Source organism: Amblyomma mixtum, chromosome 3 (assembly GCF_055824585.1).
Source record: "Amblyomma mixtum isolate Tamu chromosome 3, ASM5582458v1, whole genome shotgun sequence".
In the NCBI taxonomy this organism is placed as follows: Eukaryota; Metazoa; Arthropoda; class Arachnida; order Ixodida; family Ixodidae; genus Amblyomma; species Amblyomma mixtum.
This window is the reverse complement of record NC_143014.1, coordinates 41,757,021-41,780,984: the sequence shown is the minus strand read 5'-3', so window position 1 is coordinate 41,780,984 and position 23,964 is coordinate 41,757,021. Positions and strand designations below refer to the sequence as shown.

At 50.8% G+C, this 23,964-nt stretch overlaps 1 protein-coding gene across 1 annotated transcript in view; it reads left to right on the top strand.

The window, feature by feature from the left end:
• The window catches only part of LOC149349881 (uncharacterized), a 64,649-nt gene that overhangs the window by 11,019 nt on the left and 29,666 nt on the right, over positions 1-23,964 (top strand). Inside the window, exons 2-3 of the mRNA XM_089578863.1 lie at positions 21,538-21,984; positions 23,298-23,533. Of these exons, the coding sequence (XP_089434989.1) occupies positions 21,538-21,984; positions 23,298-23,533 (683 nt within the window). The remainder of the gene's footprint in view (positions 1-21,537; positions 21,985-23,297; positions 23,534-23,964) is intronic.

Genomic DNA, 23,964 nt, shown 5'->3' with positions numbered 1-23,964 from the left:
AGCGATTGCTGCCCTTTAGGTGCAAATACAAACCGCAATAACCGTACAGTGCCAATATATCCTTCTAGTACGAACAGGTTTCCGCTTGTCGCTTGGATTCTTCGAGGCTAACGCCGCATGGCAACGCCGCTACCGCACAGTTCCTTTCAAGTGGCGGCAGTATCGACTGTCATAAAGAGTACGAAGCTCATCAACCTTAATACAATGCGCGTCGAGCATGGCAGTATTGCCTAAATGGTTTGCGCCTCCTCTTCTGACAGCCAAATCTCGCGGAGAAAGCTTAAATAGGAAGGGTTTGTGCGTGTGGCAGGGAAGGTGTACCTGAACTGTTCTCAGAGCCGCTAGTAACGCATTAGTGTGAAGCATAAAACGAAGGAAAGATAGAGAGAGAAAAAAACAAAAACGTAGGAAGATTAAGCCTGACTTGATGTTCCCGCCTGGCTATCCCCGAGCGATGGGATTCCGCAGAAAGTGTAGTACAGGGCATATGTGGTTTTAAACGAGCATAGGATTATTACCCCAGGGTTGCAAACGAAGATATACCAAGTTAGAAGATATCCCAAAAGCGACAGTGTCTCTGTCTCACCTGCCTTTAAGAAATTTATGGCATTCACCGGAAAGAAGTACCAGGCAAGCGAGAAAGAGAGTGGAAGAGAAAGAAGCTATGGCTGGGAGGCTAACCAAAGTAAATTTCGGTTTATGCCTGGATAAGAAAGACGCAAATGGAAGCGAGGACAATTAAATTATAGATAAGCATCACATTAAGTATCACATCGACATTCTGGCGCACTGTATGAAGAAGCCACGCTTTGCGAAATATTAATCCTCTTAGCGTCTCAACCCCACGGGTTCCTTCGTGGGCTTAGAACTGGTGTTTAAAACACTGCATTACGTTTACATAGAGTCCACCCGACGCATGTGAACGTTTTTCCTGCTCACGACCGTCGCACACAGCCTCCGTGATTAGCACGACAACGGGCTTAGAAAACAGCGGCCGACACGGCAATCGCTCCCCCGGAAAGAGGCCTGCCCTGCTCGTCGACCGGCGGACACCTGCTAATCTTCACTGGAGCGAGCCCTCGCGTGCGCCGCACGGGGTCTGTGGGCTGCCTCCTTGTCCAGTTAGCATTCGCCGCCACGCTCGCTCCCATTGTTATGTTAACTCGCTGAGTCCGCCGCATCCGCCTCCGTGTGAAGACAGCCACCGTCCCGCGCATCCCTCGTCGGAGCCGGCGGGTGATTCACTTGAGCGAGCAGTAATCGCTGCGGATTCCTGCGCCATTTAGCCCGTGACAAATGAAGACGGCCGATAAGATCGACCGGTATACTTGTTTCGAAGCGCGAACGAGCCCGGCCGGCCGAGACAAAGGCGTCGCCGATCGTCTCGCGTGACTCCGAAACAAGGAGCCCTCTACGCGGCCTGCAGTGTGGACGACGAAATGGCAGCCGCGGCTTCGGGCATGCTATGTCTGGTCGCACTTCGGTGCCTCCTTGTATGGTCCTCGCCAAGCAGTTGCAGCTCGGCCGTTATCTGCTCTTTGTCTCTAGTCCATGGAAGGTCCGGACTAAAGATGGGCGGCGAGCGAGTTTCCGCGAACATAGACGGAATCTCCAAGCGGCCCAAAAAGGGCCTCGCACGGAACCACTCTCCGCAGCAGCATTCGAATTTGGAGGGTCCCCCTTGCCGCAGCAGCGCTTTACCTCACTTGAGCAGGAGGCGGTTATTGGAGGGGGCGCCGTATCAAATGTAACCGCCTTACATTAAAAACAGACGGCGGTTCCGTACAGAGTATATATGACCCAGCTTCAGGATACTATCATGACTCTATTAGATTTCTATTCTTCTTCACTCTTTGTCCTTGCTTAAAGCGCCGCCACACCCCCTTTGTTGCCGCGATCAGTGGCGCGGTGGACAACAATTGAATTGAGTCCAAAAACAAACAAACAAACAAAAAATTGTTATGATCTTCCGGCCCCGCTTCGACGTCGTTTCGTCTTCTTCGAAATGTTCGCGCATTTAGCCAGAAGTCAAGCGCAGGCTTCAGAGCCGGTGATTCGGGGTCCAGGCCATTGTTTCCTGAGAACACCGCTCGTTGTACCTGGAACAGGAAGTAGGCTCTTTGTATCTTCGCCAGTCTTCCTTTCGTGGCAAGTAATTCAAACTATTCTTATACACACAACGGAAAACACCCAGTAGTCGAACAACGCCGTTACGAATGTGCGATTTTCCTTTCCTTCACCTATAAGCGACGCAGTTTCGTAATATAGAAAGAGTGACCGGGAGTTATTCGCGCTATTTTCGCGTCCCGTGCTGGCGTTCAAAACAGCTGACGGCCGCCAGTTGGTCTCATTCCGGAACTCTCGACAAGCGGAATCCTGTAAGCGGACTTTGTTTACGACCGAACAAGCTACCACACCTCTGCCGCGAATACCTCTGCCTTTGTTTGTCTGAACGGGCTTCGCGGCCGAGCAGCCGCCTCTCAATTACTTTTTCACCGCGGTGCATCGAACTATCAATACACCGTACACGCCCCGACTGCCCGGCTGCACAAGCACGGGACACGCTCGCGTGATGCTTATCGTGAGAGCGGCTGTTCTCGCGCCAGTAGCCGACCCCGTTTCTATCTTTTTTTTTTTTTTTCGTCCATCCCGAGGAAACCCTGCGCGCCCGCGGGCGTGCCGATGGTCGTGCAACTCATTAGGCGCTCGCACGGGGCCGGCCACCAATCGGGCGTGTTTCGGTGGCCCTTTGTCCGAGTGCGGGCCTTATTACAGCAATTTGGTGTGCTGCGGGTGCAAGGTCTCGCTTCGGAAGAGCGGGGCAGGCGTGAAGCCACGGATCGCTGCCCAGCAATTGATTCGCACTTGCAGGAAGAAGCGCTTACGCTCCCGGGATTACGAGTTCTAAAAGAATGAGCTCGCTCATGTAGTAGCGAGCTATGTTAGCGCATTGCGATCCGTAATAACGCTCAGGAGGCGCACAAACGACACGATGTTCGCCACATGGGATACGAGCGATGTCTATCGCGTACTCAATACCGAGGCGTTCAGGACTCTGCCGGTTAATCGAACCGCGCGGCTTGTTCAGTAGTACTGAGATTCGAAATGAGCCACAGTGATGAGTTGAAACCTGTGAACGCGTACGCACGCATGCAAAATAAACGAGTAAAAAATAGCGCATATCATAGTCAGAACAGTTCCGGTGGATCCGAAACTTACTTCGTCGTGTACCGGATCAGACTTCGGTGGAATATTACATGCGGCTCTTTTGTGTGTGTGTGTGTCATCGTGCACGCCATCCTCTTTCCTGCTTTTGAAGCCGCTGTTCGTCTCCTGCGTGGAATATTCAGTGCTTTCAACGTATTCTTGAGGCTGGTGTCACACTGAGGGCCTGCTGAATTCCGCTTTTCATTTTAAATGCGGTCCACAAAGAAATGGAGCAGCCAATATATTCCGCACCTTAAGAACTGCACAGCAAGCCGATGTGTACAAAAGAGAACAGAAGTAAAATGAAGTCCTTCGTTCGCAGACATTTGAACAACAACAAAAAAAAAAAAAACACAGAAACCGGGCGCACAGCTGCGATGGAACGGCATTCAGTAACAGATCTTAACATAAATTTGTCTTCATCCCCTATAGAAATACAAAATCTTGGCGTAGACCGTATTAGTCCTTGTTCGCTCCCCTGAACTCATTTATTACTAAAGGCACGATTGTGAGCTTATTGACGAAACCTACAAAAACGCGAACTAGGTGAGAACGCAGACGACAAAACGCAGCTCTGAGCTCCTGCATAGGGGTGAGAACCTCGACCGGAGGGCATTGAGCGTCCTCCGTAGGGAGGCCCGAAAAAAAGGCCCCCTCCACTTTGACAACACAAGAGATATATGCCGCCTCGAATTCCCCAAATAGCCGAAAAGTCCCTAACCTTTTACAGGATGACATGTCGTCATGTGTCCATCACTCTGTCTGCGTCATAGAGTTTCTTACTATTACCTAGAGGGAAAGCTGGCGGCGAAGCACTTCAGCCACCATGGACGCTCAAAGCATCATGGGGCGGTGAGCTACTTGTTGCGGCACAGTCGTAGTTTTTCGGGAACATGGAGTGGCACTACTAAGACGTTTCATTCCAAAAACGCTGTTCGTGTGTGCGCAGACGACTTTCGCGCGAACGCAGTGGGCAAAATCTATAGTAGTGAAAACGCGACGACACACGACGCCAATAAAAGGTTTCATTTTTTCGAAATGCCATTAAAAATCCTTTTATAGTGTTTAAGCAGCAACATTTTTTTTTGAAAACATATGTACTTTTAAAAGTGCGCCTGTTAATAACGAAATATTAGTTTTTATTGTGTTCATTACTTGGCCAATAGGAGAGCGAGTCGTCTCTTATTTTGGGCAAACTTTGCACTTAAATGCTTTTCTGCTTGTTTGTTGCAATCATTAGACAAGATTTTCAATGTTAGGACGTTTGTAGTTATCAAACAACTTTATTTCTTGATTATTTTTTGGCCAAAAGTTGCAGTTCCGCAACAAGTAGCTCACCGCCCCATGATGCTTTGAGCGCCCATGGTGGCTGAAGTCATAGAGTTTCTTACTATTACCTAGAGGGAAAGCTGGCGGCGCTGCACTTCAGCCACCATGGACGCCCAAAGCATCATGGGGCGGTGAGCTACTTGTTGCGGCACAGTCGTAATTTTTTGGGAACATGGAGTGGCACTACTAAGACGTTTCATTCCGAAAACGCTGTTCGTGTGTGCGCAGACGACTTTCGCGCGAACGCAGTGGGCAAAACCCATAGTAGTAAAACCGCGACGACACACGACGCCAATAAAAGGTTTCACTCTTCCGAAATGCCATTAAAAACCTCTTATAGTATTTAAGCAACAACATCTTTTTTAAAAACATATTTACTTTTAAAAATGCGCCTGTTAATTACGAAATATTAGTTTTTATAGTGTTCACTACTTGGCCAATAGGAGAGCGAGTAGTCTCTTATTTTGGGCAAACTTTGCACTTAAATGCTTTTCTGCTCGTTTGTTGCAATCATTAGACAAGATATTGAATGTCAGGACGTTTGTAGTTATCGAACAACTTTATTTTTCTATTATTTTTGGCCAAAAGTTACAGTTCCGCAACAAGTAGCTCACCGCCCCATGATGCTTTGAGCGCGCATGGTGGCTGAAGTGGTCTCGAGGGGTCGCCATGCAAACTCCCATAGACGGGCTGCCAGCTTTCCCTCTAGGTAATAGTAAGAAACTCTATGGCTGAAGTGGTCTCGAGGGGTCGCCATGCAAACTCCCATAGACGGGCTGCCAGCTTTCCCTCTAGGTAATAGTAAGAAACTCTATGGTCTGCGTCCCTTCCACTGGCTTTTTTCTTGTAACTATGTGCCAACTCGCCAAGCTCTCTACCCTACTGAGTCTCTAACTTTGTATCAAATCTTAAGCGGAATACTACCTAAAAAAAATTGAAGCTCACTCATTTAGGCTGAAACTTTCTGTGTATAATTAATTAAATTTGGAGACACTTTTCTGCCAAGTTTTACAAGTGTGTGTCATTGTGGCAGAAGTTATTATTAGAAATACCCGCAGCAACGGTGCTGCGAAGTCACGTTCCCACGTTTTAGAGTTTCTGCAAAGAAAACACTGCTTGAACACGGGTGCTGCCTTGTTCTCAGTGGTCTCTGAAAAAAAATAAAAAAATTGAGTGGTAAGGTTTTAACGTTGTTATAAACGGAATAGACGTGCGAGAGCAAGTGTTCATGCCTGGTTGGCTCATTGCTTTGCTTTGCTGGGTCGTCGGCACGTCTGGAGACGATATTAGTTCGATAGTAGTATTTGTTGATGAAGATGACAATGTGCTGTGCACAGCGCGAGAGTGTATTTCAATTTAACACGAGGCGTGATCGGCTGTGGCGATCGCATTGCACTCTCCTGCAGCGGCCAGCTGCTCGCGCCGACGCGGGTTCGAATCCCAGTGGCGTCAATATTTATGTTATTTATTTATGGTTTGGCCAAGGTCACCATCAAGGTCAAGCTTCACAGAAACTCGGTAAGCCGGTTAGACCGTGTTAAGTAGTGCTTTCGCACCAAAAGACGAACAAGCAAATAGTACCAGCCTAATCGCATCAGCTACTGCGCTGGTGGACCGATGCGGTGTTCCCGTTTTCCGAATGCCTGAGGAGCCTTCTACGTAGATTACATTTTTCCGAGTGAAAAGATACACATTCATATGGAAGGATATCAATACACTTCAAATGAGGATGACGAACCAACACGGTGGCGGGTAAAAATGCTGGATTGGTCGTGCGTTGACGTTTGCGCAAACCCCATCTCGGATTTAGTCCTTCTAGCCTCCAAGGCCTTCGCTACTTCTAAAATTTCATGTTCGACCTTGAGATTTCATGTTCGTTAGATCTCAAGGGAAATCTCAATCGTTAGGAGAGCATGTTCGTTAGAAATAACGAAGAACGACCTTTCAAACGAAGGCCCACACGCCACGCTCTAGCTGTATAACGCGCCCCGCACGCACACTTTTAAAACAGCCTTCGGAGCTCGTTTTCTAGGACTTGAAGCAGCATGCACTGGCCACGGACTGCAGGTTAATCATTATTTATCGCTTTACTTATCGTTATTTATCTATTTAGTGCATGTGAAAACAAGTTTCCAATCAGAATATATGTAAGCCGAGGAATCGAAAAATACAAAGATAAGAAACCCCACTAGTTTTAGCGCCGGCTTTCCCGGCAGCGGCCGGCCGGCAGAGCGCTATAGGGCTGGCGCGTCTCTCCACCAGGGGAAAAATGCAGCGCTAGCGTTGCGGAGCGAACTCCAGCTTGGGTTCGCTATACTGACGCCGCCGAAACGTCACCGACCGGTACGTGCACGCGTTGACGGTTTATCTTCTAAGCTCAACCGGCAGCCTATGGCAAACAAGTGACATCACCGTCTGCTGATGATTTCGTACTGACGGCCAGGAAAACTGATACTGAAATCGTTCTGAGAGACGAGCCCTCTCTTTGATATAAACATTTCTTCGTAATCTCTATTCGCAGTTCACCTTGCCTAGATTTCAGGAACTTGCACGTGCATTTCAGGATATGCACCTCCTTTACCGAAGTTTCTCGCGACGCCGATAAGCGCTCACGCGCTTTTTCATTGACGCCCTCGTTGGTTATCGCGTGCATGTGAGTGCGTGTGCCATGCCACATGATGGACGTTCTTTGAAAAGGACTATGGATAAAGGGTGCACGAAAGTAGTCAAAAGTCTATCTTGACCATCATGAAACAAGTAAAGCGTTCTAGTGCCCTTTGAGTATTCTTGTATATAGAGCCAACAGACGGCTGCACTTAACGGTATCGCATAAACACAATCGTCCGTGACGCTCGTGGGTTTCTTCCGATGCCTTTCAGTACAAATAACTCTTCACTGAGAGCAACTCGTGCAGTCAGTTTCACGCGTACTCTGTGTTAAGGCCCATTTCGCGCTGCTTTCACTCTTCCCTGAATGGACACATGGCGGTAGCAGATTTAAAATACAAACCATGCTATGTGTGGGTGGAGTTATATGTAGACCAAATATATATTGTAAACACCGATCGACGGTGCACATCACCAGGGCACCCCTACAGAAGGAGATAAAGATTATATTGGTTCATGTTGCGCTTAGAAACAGTTACTAATTGGAGAGGGATGATGCCTATGCCTCATTTAGTTGGAAGCGTGGGCTGCAGCCCCGGAGTTGCATGCCAGTGACGTCACGATTGTTTACTCACGCGTAGGCAGCGTGCGCGGTCACCGGGAACTGATGTAATACCTACACAACGCAGAAATACTTAGTCGGCCAGTGTGCGAGGCAGGGGCTAGGCCTACTAATGGTATCTACAGCAGTCCAAAGGTCAGCAGGAGTGAGCGGAGGGTGGAAAGTGCAGCAGAACTACACTGTCCCTCCGATCCTGAAATGGGCTCTGTCTGACTGCACTTTTGGCCGGCTGTGGTATGAGGACTCCCAGCAATCTACGAAAGTAAATTCGAGAAAGACCCACTCCCCATATATATATATATATATATATATATATATATATATATATATATATATATATATATATATATATATATATATATATATATATATATATATACATACGGTTTAGTGTTCGTGGTCTAGACTGCCGTGCCGCGTAGTTTCTGACACATTTGATGTAGTCCTGGTTCTTTAGCTTTGTCGCTTCATAAGTACGTCTTTAGTCCTTGTGGAAAGTGAATTCTGTCAGCAATCTTTGTCGTTGGAGTCATAAACGTTGCTAGTTGTATGCGACACCTCAACGACAGAAATAAAAATTAAAAATGTCTACAACTTCTCCTCAACTGCCACTTCCTAAAAATTTAGACCCCCCCCCCCCCCCCTAATTTAAATTCGTGTGGAAACCCCTGGTGACTGCCCCCACTCACAATGCTCACGTCGTGCGAGCTGGATTGCAACTTTCTTACAAGGCTCTCAGTACGAACCAAGTTTCACAAACAGAGGATAATGAAAAGCCACAGGAGCGTAAAGAGATAACAAAAAGAAAGAGAGAAAGGGAGTGGGTTTATTTCCTTTTTTTTTTTACTGTTCTACAATACCAACTAACTAGCACAAGTGAAAGTTGTTGTCCTACCTCAATATGCAGAGTCGAAGGGTTGCCACACAGTGGCGTACCAACGCGCAATGCGGCTACCTATACGTATGCTGTCGACTTTGAGGGAATGTACCCGTGCGCATCGTCCAAGTACTAACGCGAACCTCCAGCCAACGCACACACACGCAGCTTCGAGCCCGCAGCACAATTTCCTCGAAACACGCATCATTACAGGCCATTCCGTTGCTCGCTTCTCGGGATAATAATAGCTCTGGCGCATGGCTCGGAAGTTCCTATTGGCACTGCGTGCACTGCTATTCGGGCCAAGTGCTCCGCGTTACGCAAAATTATTCGTCCTCGGTACACAGACAAGGCTGGCCATCCCAATTGGCCTTTATCGAAGGGCTCATCGTCTGGCCTGGCGCACGCTCTCTCAGCAGCAATATACGGACTGGCTCGCGTGCGTGTAGGACTCAGTGCTCGTGACTTTACTCTTTATTTCTTCTTTACGACGTACGAGTCAGAATTTTTGTTCGCTCCGCCAGACGAACGCTGCTGCTTGCAAACTCCCGCTGTGTCCTCTGGCCGCCACTTGTTGTTCCACAACGAGTCCGAAGTCGCGCAGTAGGAATCGGGCGTGTGTATTTACACACAGGCGAGCACACACACGCGCGCACGCTGGGCAGGTGTGCGCGATCGCGGATTAGCGACACGCTGGTAGCGGCGTCGTTAGCAGGTCACTCTTGGCTCGTCCTCTTTTTTGGGGGGGCCCGCCTTGGCCGCCGCCGGTCACACTGGCTCATTACGCGCCTGACCCCTCCCGCCGCCCAACCTCGGAGCCCCGCTGCGTGCGCATCTGTGTGCGGACTATCTCTTCGGAGTGTCGTTCTTGGCGCGCCGACTGGTTTATACCCAGTGAAAAGGGTCGCCTCGTTTCGGTCGCGCAGCAGCGCCCGCGGGGATGGCATTGCTCTGTGTACAGAAGGGTAGGCTCAGTCTGTTGCGTATGTATATTTATACACAGACACGGCTCGCGGCATCGTCTGCACTCTGGCGCGGTGAGGACGGGCGCCGTTCGCTTGCCCTCTGATCTAAATATTTCGTTGTAACCACGGGTTATCGGCATCCCGCGTGGACTCGTTGAGTGCTAAATGAGGGCTTCGTTCGTCTATTTATTACGCAAGACAGGCTCAGAAATTGCGGTTACCGAAGACCCAGTTTTGTAACGACCACCCTACTAAGTGCTGCCTTCGGCTCGTTTAGGTGCTGACGGGATCCTGAAGCGGGGATGATGCCAGAGCCGCTTGTTATGTCGGACGTAGCTTGACCTGCTAGATTCGTCCCGGAGATAATGCCATAGACAGTGAGTCTAAGAATGCTATCCATGATATGATGTAGACGCTGCCAAAGAGAAATTCACCCTTTCTGATTAAAAAAACTGTAGGGTTAACGAAGGGGCGAATTAAGGGGCCGGGTGGATCGGTCTACCCGCCCTTTTTCAAGAAATTTTAGATAGGAACGCTATGCTGAACCCATATTTTGACGAAAAAGGTCCGAAAAATACACGATTAAAATTTGATCTCGCTCCCCTCGTAGTACAGGGCTCCGGATTAATTTAGAAAGACGGTTTTGTGGTTCGCCTCCATCGAAATACGGCCGCCGCAGCCGGTATCGAACCCGAAACCTTCGGATCAGCAACCGAACGCCACAGCCACTTAGGGTACCCCCTATGGCTGCCACCACTGAGCACGGTTGTGATAAAATCAAGGACGGGGATAAAAACGGTTCCTGGGGTACCCAAGCTTATGTGGATAAAGTTAAACTAGCCACTTCCATTAAAAAGTGGTTAAGAAACAGGCAGCATTCTCGATGACGAACGATTCGTGGCGGAATGAAACAACTCTTTGGTCTTTTCCACATATATAGGCCTTGTGAAAGTAACATTTGCTCCAAGACTGAAAGCATTACTTCACTACTTCCACGAGCAAGCACGTTTTTGAATGTTCTTTTTTAACCACGAACGAACAGCAGAATTTTGTAGTTAAAGTGAGAAAATATAGCTAATGGCGAATTTAGTGACCCTAAGTTCACCACCGTTTTCGAGGTTTCAGATTTCCGCACGTTGGTCACTACAGGGCAGGCTGGCTGTCTGGAAACTGTCTCATGTGGGAGTTTGTGCCCTAAAAAAATATACGACAAACTGACATGTCCCACTGCTTGGGAGACAGCCTCTGCGTCTCTTGAGGGCACGACTTCCCTCCTCACTGGCGCTATACTCAAGCTTGACACATAATTTTCGAGATAGCTCGCGTGCACCATCACGAAGATTCTCAACCACGGTATAGATGGTTATGCTATCGTGATGACCATCTTTAAATCTTTAAATAACTAACTAGCCATGTTGCGCGAACAGGCTCTGGATTACTCGGTCTTTGAGGTGAAAATAGGTAATAAGATAGTGCATATGGAGCTATAAAGAAGTACAGTAAACAAAAGTTGAGAATTTCGCGGTAGCACAAAGAGCTCCATGATAGTGTCGGACACACTCGCGAGTCCGCGTAGTTGTCCAGTCGAGTCTTTTCCCGCTGAAGTAACGAGCAGTGAGTCGGAATTTGGACGAAAACCCGACGAACAAGAGTGTGAACCGAAGAGGTCCATTCTACGTTTTCGCACTACGCTTCGCTGCCTGCAAGCTGCAATTCGGTGAAATTTCGATCACTGTCCAGTGATTAACTTATACCACTAGTTGAAGCGACAGTAAACGAAGAAAAAAAAAGTACAAGTCGATAAAAAATAAAAAAACTAAAAGCAGTGCGATTCACCCCACCCTCTCTTGGATTTTCTCTCCCAGAGAGAGTGTGGTGAATCGCATTGCTGTTAGGCCTTTTATTTTTTATTCAAATGCATGCCCGCAATCTCTGCAGTCAACCTTCTTTCTCGACTTTGTTGTCATTGAAATGCGATCCCAGTGGCCGAGATTTCACACCGCACCGTCGCCCTCGAGCTCCTGTTTGAGTCCCCCCCCCCCCCCCTTTTTTTTTCCTGGAGAGTTTAACAATGATCGCTATCGTACAGCGTAAGAACTGCGTGTTCTATAAGTCGGCTACTTAATCTGGTCGCTGTCACGTTTCTGCCGGCACAGAGATGGCGATGATCCAAATTACACTGTGTCAGTACAGAAGAAAAATGTGCACTCGTACACGGAGGCTCATGCAGGAAGTGGTGAGAGGGAGTGGCGCGCTAAACGGGGTTGAACCCACGCGGTCTTTTTTTTTTTCCCCGGATCCGTGGAAGGATCCGAGAGCATACAGCTCTCCTCCCACGTATCTGGCGCCGTGCCATCGGTGCACGTTCCAGATAAGGCGGAGGCTATCACCCGTGTACGAAACAGGGGTGGTCGGAAAATGTTCCGTGCGGCTGAAAGTTGCGTGTGCTGCTTCTCCGCTGGACGAAAAAACCTGGCCGTTCCGTGCGGATCCCAGTTTCTCTTCCTCCGCGTCCGTTCGCATCTCTTTCTTTCTCGCCTGTTCACAACGCGACGAGCGTCCCGTCTTGTTCGCGAAGAGTAGGGAGCCGATAAAAGTGGGCTCGCCCCGCAGACGGCGCGATAAAGTCGGCGCGCCGAAAGACGGCCGCTCCCCGCAGCTTCGCGGGGAGTCCGTTATTGCCCGTCTTCTTTGCATCCGTCCCAAACCAGTCTCTGTGAAAAAGGAACAAGACCAGCTGGCGCACTAAAATTGATCACAAGCGCACGCACTGGCACATACTATACACGAATTGGGTTAGCTGTACCAGTTAAAGGCGTCGGGCTCTACCCGCGTGCCTAGTCTCGTCGCATGTGATGGTGGTGAGGGGGGGGGGGGGGGGGGGGGGGGATTGAGAACTCGCCTTTATATTCGCGGCCAACGCGCTGTGCGAGCAGATTGCGCGGCAATGAGGCGACGGACGAAGGCGGCGCGAAGGGAAGACGCAAAGCAGTGGCGGGAGGGGGGGGGGGGGGGGGTTGCTGAGGCGGTTATACCGGGCATGTTCTCTTTGTTCGCGACTATCGCAGTTGGGGTGTGCATTCGTTGAAAGTGCGCGCGGTCTTTCCTTTTCATTGTTTTTTTTTTTTTTTTTCGCGCAGAAACTGCGAAGTGCCGCGGCCGAGCCCGTTGGAGATGACCCGCGCGCCTCTTGAGACCATTGTGCCAGCGACGGCCGCGGGCAACATGCGCGCGGCATTTCGCTCCTGGCTTATCGTATTCGGCTACGTTTAAGCTTTCGTCTCGAGTCTGGCTCGCTATAGCGACCCAACTAGAAAGCGGCTAAAATTAGCGCCACAGAGGCGACACACGTGGTCTCTCGTCCGCAGCCTGCATGCAGCCCTTGTCGCCATGACCCGGCTGCTATGCATTGAGAAACGCGTTGGCTCGTTCGTTTTAGCGAAGGCTGCGTAGCGATCGTGCGTGTTTTTGCTGTGCGGCCATTTATGTCAGGAGGCGAGTTGGCTAGCTAATAATAAGTTCCAATTCGTCTATACGAAGAAAAAAAAAGAAATAAAAAATTCTACTTTGGTACGTGGGCGCGGCAGCGAAGTAGTTAGACATCAGTGCACAGCGCCGCACAGCCTCAGCGAATGTGAACTGTAAATTACTTTCTTTTTCTTCCCCGTTGGATCGAAGAGCCACGGGAAGGGAGTCACTTAAGAGAACGCTTCGCTTCTTTTAACTGGGGATGTCACTGCATATGGGGACTTTCGAAGTTATAGCCAACAGTATGACAGTAGCCGTCGTTGAAGCAAGCGCCGACAGTGATGCGTAGCCCCTTCTTCTGGGCACGCAGGCACACAGTGGCCTCGCGACTTCGAATAAAACAGAGGCGAGAACACGTAGTGCTGCCGCTGAGCGGTTCAGGAAAGTAGTCAAAGTAGGTGTCAAACGTAGAAGAAAACAGCCGATCCTTTTATTTCGCCGCTAAATTTGTCGGCGTCGCTAGAAAGGAAAATATAAACGCTCAACAATATGACTCGCCTCAAACTATAACCACCTACAATATATGGTGCCACAGTACAAATAGGTCATGTTCATTTCCAGCACAAGACTGTAAACCTCAACGTTGACGAGGTTTTGCCCTGTAGACGCAGTTTCAATATTGCTACAACAACGATTAACTCCAGCTTCCTGTCGTTCCTACGTTCGGTTTTCGTCAAGGCGACCGTGCGAGAAAAGGCGCTTTTACTCCGTGTTTGACATTGGAAGTGGAAGGATCCCGAAGGCGCCTTTCTGGAGGCGAGGAGAGGAAAAGGGTACGCAAGAGAAGCGTTTTGTTCTTTATGTAGCTGTAATCATTCGAGTGTTATGATATGTAGGAACGCACCGTCCGTTTTTATCGAGCCGCCCTTAATCTTCTCCTCGAATGCTATGCGATCTTATGGCATAGCACTCCGCAATCAAGCGCCTATTCTCTCGAATCGATCAGCGCGTGCTGCGCCGCATATTGAACCCTATCGTTTGTGTGCAGCTTCTAGTCGGATAGGTTCATGGAATACTCTTTGGAATGTCAACCAGTTTTGAAATTTTGCGCCGGCTTATCGGACGCAAGCGTCAAAGTAGCTCTCCCAGCAGTCCCAACTCTCAAGATGGTTGAGTTTTGTCCTCTTAATTAATCACAAAGGTCAAAATTGATGTACAACTTTGCGTATTTATAAGCATCGAAAAAAAATTCCGGTTGTTGAGCAAAAAAAAAAAAGAGTCTGAAAGTAGCCCAAAAGTCACCAAGTCGCAAACTGACTTTAAGTCACCCCGGCGTCTTTGTAAGTAGGCAATTTGGCGCAAAACCGCCACCAACGACAGCCTGATGTGGTGGTGCAGATGATTACGCACGGCCATCACTTCACAGATTTCAGAGAAACAGGCTGAGTAAATCTTAGCACGTCGCTCGAGGATACTGGCAGTGATCGGCCTCTTTCCCACTTACATCCCCGATTCCATTTCCTCCTATGCAAGGTAGCCAACCAGAACACTTTTCCGGTTAACCTTCCCGTCTTTTCTCTATATGTTTAAGGACTATTGCTTGTATAGCCAGCCCCTTTCGACCGCGCAGCTGATGGGATCACGTGCTAACGTGGAGCTGAGGAGTGTCTACAGCTTCATGGGAAAGTGCCCATGCAGATGGAACGTGGAGGCTTTGCACGGGTTCGTCCACCGTTAGCAGAAAGTGGCTTTTTCTGCGCGATTTTCGCTCTCACCCTGCTAATTCCCTACATCATGAGGTGCGTGCGGCGAGTTTGTGATATGCCGTCTTAAGAACGAGGAGGTACACCGCGAAGAGCAATAAATCGAGCTTGGGAGTGATACTTACCCTTCGCCATATTCTTGACGGCATCTACAACCACTGCTGTTTAACAGCGCAGAACTTTGTCTTGCTTCAGCAACGCAGCTTTTAGGGAGAAACAATGCTATTGCGCTGCCCGATGTCAACAGCCTGCAATACGGTAGCCTAAGCGCCGGCGAATCGCGAACTGCTCCTCCGAATTCTGGCTTTCGCAGTGATGATGAAGACATGTGTTGTCGACGGAGGCGCTCCGGTTTCTTGAGACAAGTGCACAGGCGACGCCGTCCGTTCGAGTCCTGCAGCGGTCGCCATTCTCCGAGCACCGGCGACCACGCTCCCCTTCTTGGAAGAGCAGCGGGAGGCCCGAGAGACGCGGAGCCACATCTGGACACCGCTCGCCGGTTACCGGGGCCCCCTCGACATCCGGTCGGAGAGAGGGACACGAGCAGTGCCGTTCGAACTCGCTTGCGGAAAAGGACATGCGTGCTGTGCTCCGTCTTTTCTGTGTTCTTATGTAACCTTCGCAGGCTAATAAACCTGCCCATTTATTTGTTTTATCTGGACGTTTGTTGTGTCGACTACATCTACTACATCTTCAGAAGTGGGATTGAGACTGCCTTGCAAAACTGGCGCCTTCACCGAGAGCTTCGACCACGTAAGCCACGATGATGCTCCGATCGAAGCCAACGACGGAAGGTCCTGCGAGCAAGGTAGCACCACGACCGGGCCTTTCAACGGACAGCGACGCACCCAACGATGTGGGGGCAAGGGAGGCGGCACTCAGCGAAAGCGATACTCTACGAAACGACGAGGGGCAGTCTAATTCAGGGCGGGGATCCATGAACGCCGACACGGTAGACGGCCACGGACTGGACAACCCCAACGGAAGAGCGCCCGGGGCCTTCGACTTCCAGGCGCTGATGCAGGCTGCGGTGCAGACGGCGGTACGTGAGGCCTTGCAGGGAGCAGCCCAGCTTCTGCAGGCGGCCCAAACGCCACATCACCCACCGACGGGAACATCAAGCGTCGTGGATGGACGACTGGCCACGGCAAGTGCACAACTGGTGCCAAGTTATGACCCGTCATCTAACGACCAGCCAACAGTCGAAATGTGGCTGAACAAGGTAGACAACCTGGCTGCAGCGTACGGTTGGAGCGACCAGCAAACGACGTGCTTCGCACTCACAAAGCTGCAAGGTGTTGCCAAGACGTGGTACGACGGCCTGACGAATGTCCAGCGCACTTGGGCAGAGTGGAAACGCGAGTTGAAGAAGGCATTTCCGTCAGCATCCAGTTTCCAGCACACCTTCCGGGACATGGAAGCACGCAAGAAACAGCGCCACGAAAGTATAGAGGCGTACTTCTACGACAAGCTGGCGAAAGCAAGGCGCTGCGATGTAGGCGACCCGGCCTGTATTGAATACCTTATCACTGGACTCGACAATGAAGATCTTGTGCGGTCCCTCAGCGTCAGAGACTACGCCAGCCCCGACGAGTTGCTCAGGTGCATGAAGCGGCTCTACGAGCGTACAGAAGTCATAAAGGAAACTAGAACCAAGACGCTGTATCAACCACCAGCTATTCGGCACCCTCAACGCGTCCTAGGAGGACACAATTCGTCACCAGCGGCGCATCAGCTTCAACACTGCGCTGGAGACAACGGATCGACGAGGGCTCCCCGACGAAAATTCAACGACAAAGGCGAGCCACTTTGTTTTAATTGTTCTTCATATGGACATTTCTCGGCAGTATGTCCAAAACCTCAGCGTAGACCGCGCTGCACGAATTGTGGAAAAGCAGGCCATGAGAGCAAAGACTGCTATTCGAGGAAAGGCTCGACAGCCAGCGACACAGCTAAAACAGCCGTCCTAGCCCAAGAAAGCAGCAGTACAAGTGGCAGCATGGTGCTAAATCAGAAGTACTTCATGGATGCCAACGTGAATGGGAAGGCGATCAAAGCGTACATCGACATGGGCAGCCAATGCTTAACGATACGAGAAAGCGAAGCGGAAAAGTTACACCTCTCTTATGAAGCACTCAGCCGTCCATTCACTATCAGAGGGTTTGGAATGGGAAAAACAACACCCCTGGGAAGCTTCGAAGCGAGGCTGACGGTGGACCAGGCTACGGCCGACGTCAAGGTACACGTTGTCCGCGACGAAGTGCAGGCTGTCCCATTGCTTGTCGGTCAACCCTTTACTGAGCAGCCTCACATTACGGTGGTGCGCCGTAAGAACACCGTGCGCATTTTCGAGGAGCGTAACGGGTCGGAGGACGAAGACGGAACTCTTACCAATCTTGCTATACCGGCCCTACCTCCGCGACGTGTGAACTTGTGGGCGAAGGAGGCCGTTGTCATACCTCCTAATTACGTCGGGTTCATTGCGCTTGGGAGTGACAACGTTACGCACAGCGACATCTTCGTTCGCGGCAGGCTGCACGAGATGAGCGGCGAGTATGTGCCAAGCTGCGTATTAAGAGAAGATGAACAGGGCGAGATATGCCTGCCCGTGGCAAACGTATCCGAATCTCCTCTGATTTTTGCTCAAAACCAGAAGATCGCGAGAGGAACGTTGTGCATGGAAGAAGAAAATACCGAACCCTCCCTGATCGCAAACAGCAACGAAAGAAAACCGGCAAAGGCGATCTCGGGTGAAGATTTGACGGTTGGCACAACGATTTCTGCCACGCAGAAAGAGGCACTCGTCGCAGTGATTAACCAGTACCGCGACTGCTTTGCGACGTGCCTTTCAGAAATCGGGTGCACGGTCGCGGCGCAAATGAAGATTGAGGTGACCACCGACGCTCCTGTAACGTACCGCCCATACCGCCTAGCCTACTCCGAAAGGCAGGCTGTGAGAACAATGATTGACGAACTCAAGGAGGCTGGAGTAGTAACGGACTCTAACTCTGCTTACGCGAGCCCTATCCTACTTGTTTCAAAGAAGAATGGCGAGAAGCGGCTTTGCGTAGACTTTCGAGCCCTCAACAAAATAACGAAAAAGGACAGGTATCCGCTACCGTTGATTGATGACCAACTTGACAGGCTACATGATAAACGGCTGTTCACTAGCCTAGACCTTGCGTGCGGCTATTATCAGGTGCCAATCGATAAAGAGAGCCGAGAGAAGACAGCGTTCGTCACTCCGGATGGACACTACGAATTCACCCGCATGCCATTCGGACTTGTCAACGCACCGAGCGTGTTCCAGCGCATGATAAACACTGTCCTCGGCTCCCTTAGGCACACGAAGGTCATGGCCTACATGGATGACCTGCTGATTCCATCGGCTTCGTTTGAGGAAGGATTAGACAGCTTGGGCGAGGTACTAGAGCTCCTTCGTTCGGCTGGTCTCACGCTGCGCTTGAAAAAGTGCTCCTTCTTCCAAGAGAAAATTAGCTACTTGGGTTATGAAATTGCCGCATCGACCATCAACCCCGACAGCCTCAAGTTGATAGGAATTGCAAATTTTCCTACACCAGCAAACGTCCACGACCTCCGACGCTTCCTGGGCCTATGCAGCTATTTCCGACGTTTTGTGGCTGGATTTGCCATGATAGCCAAGCCACTTACGATCCTGCTTTGCAAGGGAGAAGAATGGCGCTGGGACGACGATCAAGAGACTGCATTCAGGCAGCTACAAAGACAGCTGATGAGCAAGCCAACGCTGGCACTTTACGCACACGGAGCGAGAACGGAAGTGCACACCGACGCTTGCAAGGTCGGCCTCGGAGGAGTGTTGTTGCAAGAGCAACCAGACGGCCTCATGCACCCCGTTATGTATGTTAGCCGTAGCACCACGCGAGACGAGGAACGGTACCATTCATACGAACTTGAAGCATTAGCCGTTGTGTGGACAATTGAGAAGCTTAGACCATACCTGTACGGAACCGAGTTTCTTGTTGTTACAGACTGCAACTCATTGAGAACTGCTTTGTCAAAGCGAGATCTGGTGCCACGTGTCGGCAGGTGGTATCTAAAGTTGCAAGAGTATACGTTTGATGTAGAGCATCGACCAGGAGCTAGGATGAGCCACGTCGACGCCCTCAGCAGGGCTCCTGCGTCGGAATCCGAAGAAGTTGACGTTGCAAGTGGCATTAATGTCTTTGTAACAGAGCTCTCCAACGAAGACTGGCTAACGCTAGCACAGAAGACGGACGTAACATTACAGTCGATCGTGGATTCCCTAAAGGGATCATCAGAGACGAAAGAAGCTGAGCGCATCAGAAAAGAATATGTCCTGGTTGAAGGCAGGCTTTTCAGGAGAACGTGTGGCAACAACGGCGACGAGCGTCTGCTATGGGTAGTGCCACGAGCGGCACGTTGGCAGGTCGTGAGACGATGCCACGACGATGTGGGTCACTTTGCAGTTGACAAAACCATGGCCTTGCTCGAAAGCAAATACTGGTTTCCAAGAATGCGCCGGTACGTGAAGCGACATATCTCGTGCTGCTTAGAGTGTTTGTATCGAAAGGTTCCGTCCGGAAAAAAACCTGGAAAGCTGCACAGCATCGAAAAAGTGGCCGTGCCATTCGACACCATTCATATGGATCACTTGGGCCCATTTATCCGCAGCAAGAGTGGCAATACACACGTGATTGTGGCAGTGGACGGCTTCACTAAGTTTGTGCTCATTCGGGCCGTGCGAAGCACCGCGTCGGGCTACGCCAAAAGCTTTCTCAGGGACATCGTCTCCATATTCGGGGCCCCACGAAGGTTGGTTACCGATCAGGGAACTGCCTACACCAGCCGGCAATTCGAGCACTACTGTAAGACTCTCAGCATAATCCACGTGAAAAACGCAACTTGCACGCCTCGTGCCAACGGACAAGTCGAGAGGTACAACAGAATGATAACCCCTGCGATTGCCAGCTTATCCGAACGAAGCGACGGGAAGGACTGGGACGAAACGCTCACGCAGGTGCAATGGGGAATCAACAACACGGTAAACCGAGCTACGAAGACGACTCCATTCACTCTGCTTTTCAACTTTCGCCCCCGGAACGTGACAGGGGACTCAGTTGACGACGAAATCGCACTGGAGCTGGACGCCAGTATGCTGAAACTAAGAGAGAAGGCCATCGACAACATACGCCGGGACCAAGAAAAGCAGAGAAGTAACTACAACAAACGAAGAAAGACCGCGCCGAGCTACCAACCAGGCGACATGGTATTGCTTGAGAGGGAACCAGCTGCAACGGGGGAGTCGCGTAAATTGTGCCAAAAGTACAGAGGCCCATATATCGTCGTGGAAACACTTCCCAACGACAGATACAGGGTGCAAGACTTCCCAGAGGTCCAGCGGACGCAGCGGTTCTACGAAGGCGTCGTGGCGGCGGACAGGATGAAGCGCTTTGAGCTGGGAATGGTGGCAAGCGAGGATCATTCGTCGGACAACGACGAGGGTGAGGAAACTGAGGCTTGAGAAAAGAAAGCAGATGAAGCGAAGATGCACACCAACCGAGGGCGGCTGGAAAGGAAAAGGATGGCCGACTGTTGTCGACGGAGGCGCTCCGGTTTCTTGAGACAAGTGCACAGGCGACGCCGTCCGTTCGAGTCCTGCAGCGGTCGCCATTCTCCGAGCACCGGCGACCACGCTCCCCTTCTTGGAAGAGCAGCGGGAGGCCCGAGAGACGCGGAGCCACATCTGGACACCGCTCGCCGGTTACCGGGGCCCCCTCGACATCCGGTCGGAGAGAGGGACACGAGCAGTGCCGTTCGAACTCGCTTGCGGAAAAGGACATGCGTGCTGTGCTCCGTCTTTTCTGTGTTCTTATGTAACCTTCGCAGGCTAATAAACCTGCCCATTTATTTGTTTTATCTGGACGTTTGTTGTGTCGACTACATCTACTACACATGTAGGTGGCTTGTCTCGCATTTAACGTATATCCGCAGCCGTAGCGCAATACACATGTCCTGCTTTGCTTCGGACACATATATTTTATATATCTTCTTCCATGTTCTACCCTATACATACGCTTGAGTCTACCTGTGGGACGGTATTTTCCAGAATTAACAGATTTTACTCTTTAATCTTCGCCACGTTTCACCTCATTACTCGTTTCAGAATACCAGCATCCTGCAGGCACAATGCTAATAACGCGTGGAGTTGCACGAACCACGCTTCTGGGAATCCACGCCCACTCTGGGAAAGGCAACGCTCCCTCTTAAGGCGAGGTATTTCTGTAATCTAAAATGGGCATTCACGCTGAAGGTGCCAGTCTCACAGGTAGATACAGACGCGACAAGGTAATGGCACGAGGTCTTAGAATCTAACCCCAGTCGCAACGGTCGCATTTCGATGGAGAGGCGAAGCACAAAAACACTTGACAAAACGGCATATTTTCTAGCTCAAATTTTGCTTTTATTCGTCTTACGTTGCGTTTTTTAAATGAATGAATGAATGAATGAATGAATGAATGAGGTTTATTTCCGCAAATACAGTGGCAGAAGACTTATGCTCGAAAGAAAAAAAAAGGAAAAGTTTGTTAGTCAGGGTTACTTCTCTGGCCCTGAGATGTGGAGCATATATAACTACAAAGGAATGAGCGTGGTGCCGAGAAGTATCCGCACGGTGACGTCATCGTGCCTCTCTTCGCAGGCGGTGCTGAAGGCGGATCCTCGTGCCCGGCAGCAGCTGCGCAGCCGCAAGCAGGCGCTGGACCGGGCGCTGGAGGGCCTCGGCCAGCACGGCCTGGTCACCCCGGCCGGGGGCAGCGCGGCGAGCGCGGGTGAGGCGCCCCTCCTGCACCTGGGCGAGGCACTGCGCGGCCAGCTCGAGGCGCTGCTGTCTCGCTGCAAGGCCGGCGCGCTGCGGCTCTCCTCGGGCGCCGAGGCCCGCGTGTCGCTCAGTCGGGGCCCGGCACCCAGCACGGCTTCGCACCAGCGCCAGCTGAGCCTCCGCCGGGTGCAGGTCCAGGAGCGCCTCATCCGCAACAAGACGCTGCTGGACGCCCTGGAACCGGCCGAGCAGGCGGCCAGGGGCCTCGAGACACTCCTGGCAGTGCTGCGGAGGCGCATACAGTTGGACAAGGACGCCCTCTGTCAGGCACGTACCTGGTCCGCTCCAAATGGCACAAATGCTGTAGGGGTCCTTCACGAACACTCTTGGGTGTCTATACGAGCAACATCCTCCGGAAAGAATATCTTGTTAAATGCGCTAGAGGAGCACAGAAACTAAACGCATGAACAGCAGCTTTCGATTGTGTCCTCAACGAGGCATCAACTCTAATTATCGCCTGCGCTTACAGCACAAGGTAAACAAAGTGCTGCCAAAAGTTCCCGAGCCACTAGGTTTGCGTTTGGTTAGTGAAACGAGGCTCTCATAGCTACTTCGTCGCCCCAAAGCTCTGGAGAACTTGAGTTGTTCTTACGCTCCAGACGTATGTACCTCTGGAAATTAAATACAAACCGTGATTGATCTCCAAGCAGGACCCCTGGTGTACTGGGAACTTTTGACCAAGACGGACGAGCAGAGCCATGAGGGAAAAAAGGGTGAATAACGCGCTTAACAAAATCTGTGTGTTGAACTTCCGTACACCCACAGTCGCTTAACATGTATGAACACATGAGAAGCACATAAGTCATATTTAGGAGTTTAAAAGTAAATAAGAAAAAAAAGTGTCTCTGCCCGCACCAATTTCATATAACGGGCTTACAGACAATTTTAATGATAAATGAAAGTGCTTTAAAGCGGACAAATAAGTTATTGCACATGGGAAAAGCTATACTACAGGGACACATAGCCGGGGAAGCGGGCCCAGGGAAACTTTCTTGATCTCCCCTGGGACCCGCAGCATAGTGGGATGTGTTGAAAGAAAATAAATAGTGATGCTGCGAGTGGATTATGGCAACTGGGCCTAAACTGGGAACAGCGTCGGATTTAGCAGTTGATCCGAATAGATTCAAGCTCCCTTTCAGATCTCCGTAAAGGGTGACTACTCCTTTGCATGCCTCAATTAAAAATAAGCCCCTTTCAAAAAACAGAACTCATGCCGGCGGAAAAACAGTACCCACGAAGAATGAGGTATAAGCAACGTGCTGCTTAGTTTGCAGACTGTACCACTGTGAAAAACGCGACACCTCAGACAAGTCCTCGTGAATGCTAAAGAAAATGCTTCCGTATACCACTGGCAGTCTTTCTTCAACCTCGCCTATGTTTTCATTTCTAATTAGGGAGACGCTCAAAAAATAAACGAAATCTTAGCGTCAGAGGGCTGAGAGGAAGAGCGCTCGCAGCCGGAGCCTTTCCGTTCAAGCGAAATCGAGCCGCACAGCAACCGAGGCCCTCGACATGTCGTCGGGGGAGGACGTCGTGCCCCGCGGCGATCTACGCTGACCCGCTGCGGCGCGCTCTTGCAGTTCACGCAGCTGCGCAAGGAGATCGCCGAGGACTTGGACGAGGCAGCAGTGGTGGCGCCCGTGCTGCTGCGCTACTCGGCCGGCTGCCAGCGCGTGCTCGAGCTTATGCGCGACGTTGCCGAGGCGGACGACGAGGACGACTCGGACCTGTCGGCAGGATACCACTCGGACTCGGACCAGTCCGGTGCTGCCATGCAGCGCGCGGGCCAGGTCTGCAAGGCCTCCTCAAACTACAGGTCAGCCACCCACGGCAGGTTATGCACTAGTGCTCAATTACTACCCGCAGAAATTCCGCACGTTCTTTTACCACTGGATTGCCAGGGCTAAAATGCTACTCGGTGGCAGGAATGTATTGATGGCTTGTTGTCATACCGGGATTGTCGTTTTGGTTTAGCGAACTGCTGGATGAAGAATGAGGGGCATACCCTCAATGACCTGTGCCCTTAGCGAATGGCGCGTCCTCCGATTCTGCCCCCGACAACCGTCGCCGGTGGTGGCGGAACGCAACTAATGCCGTTCGCGAAACCACAAAACCGAAAACAGCCTTTCAATTGGTGATTTGGATTCAGATCCTGAGTTCTGACTGAGCGATGATGGATATTGTCCTCCTTCGCGAATTCGGAGAGCTGTTCCGAATCACCGTTTGGAGTACGCCAGAAGCTGTGGG